Consider the following 12,232-nt stretch of genomic DNA (forward strand, 5'->3'; position numbering starts at 1 on the left):
GACAAAAAAGCTCACTCACCCCAAGATTTAGTGTTTGCTCCTTCTTCATGAGGGGATCTCCCTCTCAGATTCCCGTTTGCTCCCCCTGTTCACTAGCTAAATAGATTACAAACACTTTGACACAAAAGGCGTCACCACTGTTACTAAGATAAAATATGTTTAAAAGGCTACAGTTCACGCTACGTCTGATTATTATATGCACTGATCTATTTATGAACATGACTACTTTTGTAAAAGGAACTTGCTGATTTGATTGCATCACAAAAGACTGGGGGCGGGGCAGAAGGGATCCCACTGACTAAAACAGGAAGTAAGGGAGGGGAGAGCATGGCTTTATCCATTTGCTGTTGTCAGATGCTATCTTAACAAAAGAAAAGATACTGGAGACCTCTTAAGTAGTAGTAAATACTTAACTTGTGTATTATTAACAGGAAAGCCACCCAAAACATTACTGACTGGTCAAAAAACCCAAGCAAACTCTGAGAAGGATTTGCTACGTGGTGTCATGATTTTTTATATTACATAAAATAGAAAAACATTCTTTACTCTGCAAGTGTGTGTCTTTACAAATATATATTTATGTATTTAAGTCCATTTCAGGCCATACGGCTAACCTGCTGGCTGAACTTTGTGACTTTGTCCTCACCCATAACTATTTTACATTTGGGGACAATGTATACCTTCAAATCAGGGGCACCGCATGGCCCCACAGTATGCCAACGTTTTTATGGCTGACTTAGAACAACGCTTCCTCAGCTCTCGTCCCCTAATGCCCCTACTCTACTTGCGCTACATTGATGACATCTTCATCATCTGGACCCATGGAAAAGAAGCCCTTGAGGAATTCCACCAGGATTTCAACAATTTCCATCCCACCATCAACCTCAGCCTGGACCAGTCCACACAAGAGATCCATTTCCTGGACACTACGGTGCTAATAAGCGATGGTCACATAAACACCACCCTATATCGGAAACCTACTGACCGCTATTCCTACCTACATGCCTCTAGCTTTCATCCAGATCATACCACTCGATCCATTCTCTACAGCCAAGCTCTGCGATATAACCGCATTTGCTCCAACCCCTCAGACAGAGACAAACACCTACAAGATCTCTATCATGCATTCCTACAACTACAATACCCACCTGCTGAAGTGAAGAAACAGATTGACAGAGCCAGAAGAGTACCCAGAAGTCACCTACTACAGGACAGGCCCAACAAAGAAAATAACAGAACGCCATTAGCCATCACCTTCAGCCCCCAACTAAAACCTCTCCAACGCATCATCAAGGATCTACAACCTATCCTGAAGGACGACCCATCACTCTGACAGATCTTGGGAGACAGGCCAGTCCTTGCTTACAGACAGCCCCCCAATCTGAAGCAAATACTCACCAGCAACCACACACCACACAACAGAACCACTAACCCAGGAACCTATCCTTGCAACAAAGCCCGTTGCCAACTCTGTCCACATATCTATTCAGGGGATACCATCATAGGGCCTAATCACATCAGCCACACTATCAGAGGCTCGTTCACCTGCGCTTCTACCAATGTGATATATGCCATCGTGTGCCAGCAATGCCCCTCTGCCATGTACATTGGCCAAACTGGACAGTCTCTACGTAAAAGAATGAATGGACACAAATCAGACGTCAAGAATTATAACATTCAAAAACCAGTTGGAGAACACTTCAATCTCTCTGGTCACTCGATTACAGACCTAAGAGTGGCTATCCTTCAACAAAAAAGCTTCAAAAGCAGACTCCAACGAGAGACTGCTGAATTGGAATTAATTGGCAAACTGGATACAATTAACGTAGGCTTGAATAGAGACTGGGAATGGATGAGTCATTACACAAAGTAAAAACTATTTCCCCATGTTATTTCTCCCCCCCACCCCACCCCCCACTGTTCCTCAGATATTCTTGTTAACTGCTGGAATTAGCCTACCTTGCTTGTCACCATGAAAGGTTTTCCTCCTTTCCGCCCCGCTGCTGGTGATGGCTTATCTTAAGTGATCACTCTCCTTACAGTGTGTATGATAAACCCATTGTTTCATGTTCTCTGTGTGTGTATATAAATCTCCCCTCTGTTTTTTCCACCAAATGCATCCGATGAAGTGAGCTGTAGCTCACGAAAGCTTATGCTCTAATAAATTTGTTAGTCTCTAAGGTGCCACAAGTACTCCTTTTCTTTTTGCGAATACAGACTAACACGGCTGCTACTCTGAAACCTAAAAATAACCAGTACCCTTTCTGCAAGAGAAACTGCAATTGAGAAATCTGAGGTGAAAGGCACCTAAATAAGGGCTGCTTTGGCGCTTCTCTGAAGGCCTCTACTTAGCATTTTGAACGTCCTCAAATTATGTCAAGCTTTCATTTAAAAGAACAGGCTCCATTCAGTCCCATCCTTACCACGCTCTGTATGAGGTAAACTGGAATCACTTTTACATAATTGCTTATTGTCCTAGAAAAGGGATATTGCATCTTGAAGACCACCTTTTCCAAGAACTGTTGATGATGAATGGGTTAAAAAATAAGATGCCACTTGTGGACCCAATGTTTTTGTGCCATCGTCTCAAAAGAAAAGCAGTCGATACTAAAAAGCTATTCCAGATCCATACAAGATAAAGCACTAGAGCTGGTCAGAAAATTTCAGTTTCTAAATGGGAAAGGTTTCTGCAATGTTGTTTGTATAATTTCCCCCTTTTCCTACCAGCTCTAAAACAACCTTTAAAAAACCAACTTTGTGTCCGTTGTAACAGTGCAGAAGTCCATGATGCTAGGCAGGGATTTGCGGCAAAAATTCCTGTATAGCACAGTCCAAGAAAAAGAAAGCAGCCTCACAAGCAAGGGGGGAAATGCAGGCATGATTGTATGAAAAATCCCACCCAAAACAAACCCAAAGTTGCTTATTTTACACTAGTTTGGCTAAGCTCACTACAGAATGATTCCCCCCCCCAAACAATATTATGGGTAACTTTGCTTCCTACTCCAAACTTCCTACTATCATGTAAATTTTTTTACACTTAGCTGTATGAACTTAATTTAACATCCATAACTCCAATCTGAATGATTTTTCTGTTCTTACCACTCTGCCTTTAGCTGCAGCTTAGGAATACAATTTTCCCTGTATTCGAACTGACCACTTAGAGTTACACAACAACATAAAAATGGCCATACTGGATCAGACCAGTGGGCCATCTAGCCACGTATCCCGTCTTCTGACAGTGGCCAATGCCAGATGCTTCAAAGGGAATGGAACAGAAGAAAAATCATCAAGTGATCAAACCCCTGTCATCTAGTCTCAGTATCTAAAAGTCAAAGATTTAGGAACACCCAGATCATGGGGTTGTATCCTTGACCACCTTGACTAATTGCCATTGATTGACCTATCCTCCACAAATTTATCTAATTTTTTTGAACCCAGTTATACTTTTGGCCTTCACAACATCCTTTGGCAATGCATTCCACACGTTGGACGTGCATTTTGTGAAGAAGTATTTCCTTTCATTTGTTTTAAACCTGCTTCTCTTGATCAGGGCTTTTATTAGCAGCAGGACACCTTCCAGTGCATGACTGCATGTCTGGGGACTTACTAAAGGTGGATTTACAATGCAGTGCGTGCACGTGTTTTTCCAGTTTAGTTAGTCATTTCATTAGTCAATTTCAACATATGTCCACAGCATGTGTAAGGGTTAAATTAGTCTCCTCAACAACCTTGCTTGCGCTGAGTCTGACGCAATACCACATACAATGTGGTCTTTAATGAGCAATTCACACAGTTCTCCAAATGCACAAGTCATTGTACAGCCAGTTTTAAATCAGTCGTGTATTGGTGCATACTTTCCCCATTTATCTGACTTCTGGGTGCCTCTCATATGGGAGATTTCTCTGTAGTGCACAGCACGCTTCCAACTTATTCTTTAAGATCTGTATTTTTTTCCTTTTTCTCCTGCATCAAATTGAATGCTTCTTAAATGCTTTTGCATCTTAAACTGCCACATGAAGAAGTAATGTTGTTTGCAGCCATTCATCTTTGTTTGTACCACTCGCAATTCTGTACTGCTCAAATCTTTACTTCCACTTTCTCCAGTTTTTTGCTGCATTTCCTTCAAACACAAACTTTTCCAGAGGCTTTAGTTTGACCTTTTTCTTTTCAGGTTTGTTATACTCTTCTTACTTTTTGTTTTGTTCTGGCACCATGTAATAGCTGTTGCCAACTTGCTATTCTGACATAAAAAAAAATACTGGAAACATTTTAAGTAACAGTAAAAGCTTTACTTAACTTGTTGTTTGCCAAGAACTGTACATAGGTATTGCTGGCATGCCTGCAAAGTCTAAGCCATGTGCTTCTGATGATAAGGCTCACTTACACAGTGATTCCTCCATCCAGCACTATTGGTAACTTTAGCCAATTTCCTACTATCATTACATCTATCATGATTACTTTATTGCAACTACTGTATGTCAATAAATATCAATGTGTTTATATTTATGGGAACCTCCATACTGTGCATGATGAAGACTCACTAATCAAATTACATAGATCTAGTAACCACCCAAACACACCAAGAAATCTTATCTACAACCAGGGATGCAGATACCACAGAATATGCTCCGAGGAGAAAGTCCAGGATATACACCTTAAACACACTCAAAACTGCCTTCACCAAACAAGGACACTCCACCAGAGAGGTAGATCACATCATGAACAGGCCACCCAAATACCCTGAAAGAACTTGCTTCAATACAGAAATAACCCCTCCCCCCTCTGACTCCTAGTTCTCACCTACTACCCCACACACTGAACCATACAAGGTATCATCAAACAACTATAGCCCATACTTGATGGGGAGCCCATCCTGAAAGAAATCTTTCCTGAACCCCCTTTTCTCGTCTTCTAACAGCAACCTCTCTAAACTCATCATCAGAAGCAAGCTCCCAGGACCAGGACACACCAACTCAAAGTGGCACCAGACCCTGTCAGAACAACAGATGCAAAACTAGCAATCTCCACTGCTACAATGATCAACACCCCCTGCCCACAACACATCTTTCAAGATCCATGGATCATACACATGCCTATCACATGTGGTGTACCTCATCCAGTGCAGTAAATGCAACTATATGAAACCAAACAATCACTAGGCTCTTGAATGAATTCACACAGGAAAAGACAAAAACACCATACTGGCTCAGACCAAAGGTCCATCTAGCCCAGTACCCTATCTTCCGACAGAGGCCAGTGCCAGGTGCCCCAGAGGGAATGAACAGAACAGGTAATCATCAAGTGATCCATCCCCTGTTGCTCATTCCCAGCTTCTAGCAAACAGAGGACACCATCCCGGCCCATCTTGGCTGATAAAATTGATAAAACCTGTCCTCCATGAACTTATCTAGTTCTTTTTTGAACCCTGTTATAGTCTTGGCCTTCACCGCATTCTCTGGCAAGGTGTTCCACAGGTCGACTGTTCTGTGTACTTACAGAATTACTTTGATATAACTCCTTGGCTCTGGGGTGTGAATAGTCCACTCCCCTAAGCGACGTAGCTATACCAACCTAAGCGCTGGTATAGACAGCACTATGTCAGTGAGTCAGCTTTGACCTCACCCACTTTGTCTCTCTAATCAAATTGCAGACATTTGTAGTATCAGTGGTTTAGAATATTTCAATCAATTTTTTTTCCACATTATTTACGGTACAACTTCCCCCAATTCTTTTCTCCCGTCCTGTTTATTTCTTTCACTTTCTTTTCTTCCATTGGATTCCCTTCTTCAGCTTCTGCCCTTCCTTTCCATTTCCTCATATATTCTGTTCTTCCATTTCCTCCTCCTCTTCCCATTCCCTGAGGGAAACTTTTGTTTTACTTCTGATTTTCTTGTGTTTTCTGTTTTATTTCCCTCTCCCTTCTGTTCCTCTTCCCCTTGTTCTCATTCTTTCCCTTTCTGTCCTTTTCCTCTTTTCCCCAACCTCTTTCTCCCTCTCCTGTTTCTCTATCTGCTTCTGAATGCCTGTCAATTGTCTCTCAGACTGACAGGCAGCAAAGATTCCATGTGTGTCATTCAGTAACACTGGGAAACAGTATTGTTCTGGACTTCTTATTTGTAGAGTTCCACAGATCTGAAAGGCAGCATTATGCAGATCAAGAGCCATAACTGGGAAGAGACTCTTATCACTCTGTTCTCTCTCTAGGCCACTCTTCTAATATGGTATATTAGCCACATAGATTCTGGAAAGAACAGTCAAATGGCAGTTTAGACAGGAACAGACAAGCTCAGACCTCAGACAAAAGAAGGTTACTCACCCACAAAAACACAAGGGTAAATAGAGTTTTGGGATGCACACTCTTGAAAGCAATTGCTGAGTCCCTGATATCGACTGGGGACCCTCAACTTTATGCAAGAAAGAAAAGCTTGGCAGAAAGCCAAGCTGTCATCAAGGCTGTAGCAGACAAAGAGGTTCTTCTGCAGTAGCCCAGGTTTGCTTGGGATATTAGGGCAGATTAGATTCCCCTATGGGGGTGCCATGAAGGACGCATAAACAGAGTAGAGGGATTGATTGGTTGAAGAAAATAACCTTTGTGACAACTAGAAGATCATACAAAGCAAGGCTTTGCTTACTGCAGTGAACTATGGTTGTTGTTATTTAGATGTAAAGAGAAACAAGTTCCCTATACAATGCTCTAGGTGTCCAAACACTTAATTAGAATTAAAAAAAGAAAAGGAGTACTTGTGGCACCTTAGAGACTAACAAATTTATTAGAGCATAAGCTTTCGTGAGCTACAGCTCACTTCATCGGATGCATTAATTAGAATTGCAATAAAATCCCAGCAGCATTCAAATATTCATTTCAAAAAGAAGTCAGCCATCCAGCCACCTACAAAAAGACTTATTTGCACTCCTTCATTGTTCTAGGAAGCAATTATAATGGAAGTTATTCTTATTAGACAAATCATTCAGTATTTGTGGGGAAAGGCCCATTACAGCCAGTGATTGAAAATGGCTAATGGGCTAATTGTCTTACTCACCTATGCAGAACACAAGATGTAGGGTCATATCCTCAGCTGGTGTAAAACAGAACAGCTCCAATGGAATCAATGAAGTAATGATGATTTACACAGCCTGACAAGCTGACCCATAATATTTTTCTTCACTTTTTCTTGACCTGCACTGTTGTATGGTGGCGTGATATGCCAAGATATGTTTGTTTTTACTCTCCTACAAGTAAACATGCAGTGATTTTGTGAGGAACCATTTCCAACTGGCAAATTTTCTTCTATGCTAAAGCTCAGTGCCTCTTTCAAATCCTCCCTTAAAATCTTTATCTGGCATGATGCTTACAAAAAAATTGGCAATGGTTAGGCAGCTGGTAAGCTGAGACCAATTCTTATCATGCTGATCAATATCACCTCATTGTTAGCCTAGCGGATAGGACGTTTGAGTACACTGCAGGACTTCCTTTGTGACCTCGGCATATTCACTTAATCTACCCTGTACCTCAGCGGTAAAATGAGAACACTACTTCTCTACCTCACAGGATAAAAATTCATTAATGCTTGTGAGACACTCAGATATTGTGACGATAAGGGCCAAATAAGTATACATAGATGAATAAACTCTTCAGGGTATGGACCATCTCTTTTTCTGTGTTCACACAGCAACTAGTTGAATGGGGTTGGGATTCTGGTACCTCTGCAATATAAATTATAAATATAATAAAGATCTCTGTACTGATCTAAGTCAGATGTAGGGCTGCAGTGAAGTAACAGTTGTAGAGGGGAATTAAGAATCTTTGGAGAGCTTGTACAGGGACTGTGGAGTCATTCTAGTTTGATTCGCCTGGGAGAGCTATAAACTCTGAGGCTACAAACAGTTCATTTGCTCACAGAGATGAGTGGAAGCGAGATGCTGGGAGAGTGGCCAAGAGCAGCCATTACAAGACTCAGGATCTCTCCTACAACACGTAGATACAATCCAGGGGGTTAATAGAGGCCACTAGTCAAAATTATTTGTTGTATCTATGCTTTAAGGGTTTTATTTTCTGGTAATCTTTTTTCAAAGATTACTTGTAGGAGAGTAAAAACAAACATATCTTGCATTTATTATTTTATTGTTATTACCACAGTAATAATGATAATTCATATACTATCTTAATTATAACATAGTTCCTTGTGTCCCTAAGGGATCCTAATGTATTTCACACAGTATAGGCACAATCCTCAATTTACTCAAGCCAAAGTTATCACTGACATTTATGTGGACTTTCCCTGAATGAAGGCATGTAGAGGGCTGTACAGATATATGCAAGAATAGGTAACTGAAATGCAGGCACCCAAGGGGTGTATCTAGCAACTTTTCAAAGCCACACAATATCACTACCCAACATTTAGGGCAGGAAAAGTGAAGACAAATGATGTATGCTGCTGAAACTGTAAAGAGAACTTTGGTGAGCTGAATGTAATTTCTAGAGTTGGTCAAAAAATGAAAAATATTCTTTGTGGAAAATTTCAAGTCATTATTGGTCCAGATTTCAAAAGGGAACAATTCAAAATTTATTGCATTTTTCATAAAAAATGTAAAATAGAAAAATGTTTAGCTTTGAAATTTTAGGTTTTTTCTCTGCCACCCCAGCTTCTTCCTATTTTTCAGCTTCCATGCTTTTTGCTTTCTCTCCTCCCCATTTTACCACTGAAAAGGAGGGGAGAAACAGGAGATGGGGAGAAGGGAAAACAATAAGCCCTAACACAAAAACTTGTTAAAAAACTGAAAAAGGTAGATATTTTAAAGAAAACTCAAAAAAAATGGAAAAAATCTTTCACTCAAATTTTTGACCAGTTCTAGTAATTATCCAAACTGGACCTCAACTCGTACACTGGGAACACTCTTAAAAGAAGTGCAGTGGGATCCTTAATGATCTCAGGTGGTCAGAACCTTGGTTGTGGTATCATATCTGAACAACGGCATCTCCAGCTGCACAGTGGTCTTAACATCAAGATAGCAGTGGGTTCAGCATTGACTGAAAGGGAAGTTATATTAGTGGCACATACTGCGTATGCCCATTATGTGTGCTATGTACCACTGGCAGGGCAGAGCCAGCCTCAAAGAAGCAATGAGGAGGAGCAGTGTTGATTGCCCTACTGCCAGCTCATGTCTGGCACCATGGCCCTCCATCATGAAGAGGATGGGTGGGACCAAACGTAAGTGGGTGGCATAGCAATCTAGTGCAAGGGGGTCATAGGTGTCATGATGGCCATGAGGCCAAACCTGCATGGAACTTGAACCCCATACAGCAGGTCACAGTGCCAGTCCCCATCATGACAGAGGGCCATGGGGCCAAACCTAAGTGGGCAGCGGGCACCAGGGCCTGGCCACCCTTGCCCTGCTTCACAAGCCCTTGTCCCTTCTGCTTTGCCTGCAGGATTTTCTTGCTGAAAGTCAGAAGTCCTGCTACAAGTATGGGGAGCTGCAGCGAGTGCTCACACAGGGGAGCTAGCCAGGAGAGGGGCAGTGTACGTGAAGGGGTTTTGCCTAGGGCCCAGTGATAGTTCTCGGTGGCTGACTCCATAATGTTTCCTTGCTCCAGGTGTGTGTTTTGTTGGAGAAGATACTTTGGGCCGGAACCCTGAAAGCTCCATTCGTTGTGCATTCCATATGAAAAATTTCAGGGGCTGCCCCTGGTTACATCTACAGGCTCACAAATACCACTGAATTGTATTTTAAGATCATCTAATTCAACTATTTACCAGACCCAACCTAGCTTGTGAGACCCATTAATACAGCAAAGATATATGGCTGCTGGATTTATTACTACCTCTGACTTTTTCTGGCTGCAGTCCCAGCTGCGGGAAGAGAAAGAAAGATCATAGTTGCTGATTCGGGTCTAGATTTTAGGTAATAGAGAGGATCCTCAGCAGTAGTCAGATTCTGGCCTGTGCTCTCCAACCCTCCATCATCATCTTCCCTGCACTTAGACTCAATCTGACCTCTAACATTTTTACTGCCCTCACATAGTCTGGTGGGTCAGCCCACCAGCTTGGGGATAAAGCAGTCAGCCATACCCAGTTCTGCATTAGCCTTCAGGGCAGGCTCTTTTATTCTTCTCCTATACAAACAATACAGAAGAGTAATAAAAATGATAGTCCTCACCTGGACTCATACTGCAGGGTCCTTTACCTCTCAATAGCTCATGGTTCACAGCCCTCCCTTAGCCTCAGGGGGCTGCAGGGCCTGCCTACCTGCCCTGTTTCAGGCTCCGGCTCCGGCTCCTGCTGCTCAGGGAACTTTGCATCTCCTCTGGCCTGCCTTCTCTTATAGAGATGGGTCCTCTCTTATATCTTCCAGCTGAGAATCAGAGCCAATCACAGCTGCTGAGCTTCTCCTTAAGCCAGGGCTTGCTGCTCCCTGGCTCCGCAGAAAGGAGTAGACCACTCTGCTACACCTGCCAAGTCCTCATGCTGATTCCCAACACCATCTTATGGCACCCACCTGATTCATGACGGATTTTCACAGCCCAAAGCCAGGAACAGTGAGAAAAGAAGATTGAGATTCATTTTTAAAATAGGATTTAAGCTGCTCTGCTGCAGTTCTTACATATTTGCATCAGTATCAGGTCTGAAAGTCATATGAGGGGAATGGTGTGTCATGGGGTTTGCCTGAGCTGGGGTGTCCTATGGAAATTCACCTTTACAAAAAATAGTTAGTCCACGTAGGCATTAGAGACTATAATTTGGAACAACTGCCCTTCATTGATCCAACCACAATATTGTCAGTCTGGCCCCTGACCAGGCCAGGTTTCTAGGTTTAGGACAGAGAATAAATGCATACCTGCCTTCCCTACCACAGTCTCACCCAGAACCAACCTTCGAAAGACACAGACAGTCCTTTATATCTGGCCTGCTCTGCCCCGATTGGCTTCTGCCTGCTCCCAACCCTTCTAGAAGCTGGAGAACTAAGTTTCCCTGGTTCTGCCACCAGCTGATCCTGGGAGGCCCCTGTAGGTGTGAACTTGCTTCTCTTCTCTTCCAAAAGCACAGCTTCATAGGGTGGAGTATGCTAAAGCAGTGGAGAGCAAATGTTTTGTGCACCCCATCACAAGATGCAACTTGCTGCATGTATATTTCCAACTCCCAAGACCCTGTGTTCCTACTGGGACCTCTGTATCCCTTTCAGAGCTTCAAACCCCCTTCAATTTTCCCACTCAACTCCTTCTCACCTTCTGAACTCATGGTCAGCTGAGGAGACCTAGGACTTCCTCTAAACCAATTAATGCAAATCTTAATCCATCAGACGACTTGCTACTGTGATGACAAGCACTCCATAGACTCCACATAGTGGGTATCCTAGCCATCCCAGCCTGGACATCAAGAGATCATGTCTAGAAACGAACCTGTCTTTGGGATGGTAGTTTAAAACACCAACACCTTGACAATGTGTTCGGCCTGACTTGTCTATTTTGTTCAAACCTTTAAAAAAAAATTCTACCCTAACTCAGGTGACTTGATCTTCCTTGAACCTTTAGACACTTCCTGCTTTTTGGAGACAGTACTTCCTATCTGTGACTGACAACTGGGGCTGTGAGAAAAGAATGGGACAATCATCCCATCTGTGATTGCTCCTCTGCTGCTCATGACTGGAGTTGAACTCTGAAGGGTGCCCAGGACTTTCCAACCATCAACAGAGGAGGAAAGGTAAGCCAGGAAAGCTTCTGCCATAAACTGATCTGCTGCAAATGTGTGTTAGTAGGGTGAGTAATATGAGCCCCAGGACCATTCTACCACTCATAGGGAAAGGGCTTGACTTTTAAATGTCACCCACAGATCCACTATAAGGGGGCAAGCTTAGGTTATTTTTATTTTTCCGCTATTTTTTTCTGTTTCTAGCTTGTTTTTGTTCCACTACTAGACTATTTGTACACCTCTTTCTCCCCATTGTTACTCTGCATCCCTTTCCCCTCCTCTCTTTCTTTTACATCCTACTACTTGCCTGCTTCCTCCCCCATTTTCCTTCTTCAAATAATTTCCCTTGCCACTCACCAAGCCGGCTTTCCTTCCCCTCACTCACCATATTCCATTTTTCCACCCTCTCATTTTCCTCCTTCTCCATTTGTCCGTTCCTCTCCATTTTCCTGTATGATTTTCTACCTGAAGGACAGTGATATCTCTGCAGTCTCTTAAGCACTCATTGATCACCTGCAAGACATAGTACTGAGTGCATCTTCATG

At 42.6% G+C, this 12,232-nt stretch overlaps 1 protein-coding gene across 4 annotated transcripts in view; it reads right to left on the minus strand.

Moving 5' to 3' along the window:
- Positions 1–12,232, minus strand: part of TFEC (transcription factor EC) — a 209,602-nt gene that overhangs the window by 148,945 nt on the left and 48,425 nt on the right. Inside the window, exon 1 of one of the 4 annotated variants that reach the window (XM_043495369.1) lies at positions 20–268. The exons of 2 other annotated variants lie outside the window; for them this stretch is intronic. In XM_043495369.1, coding sequence (XP_043351304.1) covers positions 20–49 — 30 coding nt within the window. In that variant the 5' untranslated portion in view covers positions 50–268. Of the gene's footprint in view, positions 1–19; positions 269–12,232 lie in introns of those variants that run through there. One more of the 4 variants, XM_043495364.1, reaches the window with a different exon arrangement.

Source organism: Dermochelys coriacea, chromosome 1 (assembly GCF_009764565.3).
Source record: "Dermochelys coriacea isolate rDerCor1 chromosome 1, rDerCor1.pri.v4, whole genome shotgun sequence".
In the NCBI taxonomy this organism is placed as follows: domain Eukaryota; kingdom Metazoa; phylum Chordata; order Testudines; family Dermochelyidae; genus Dermochelys; species Dermochelys coriacea.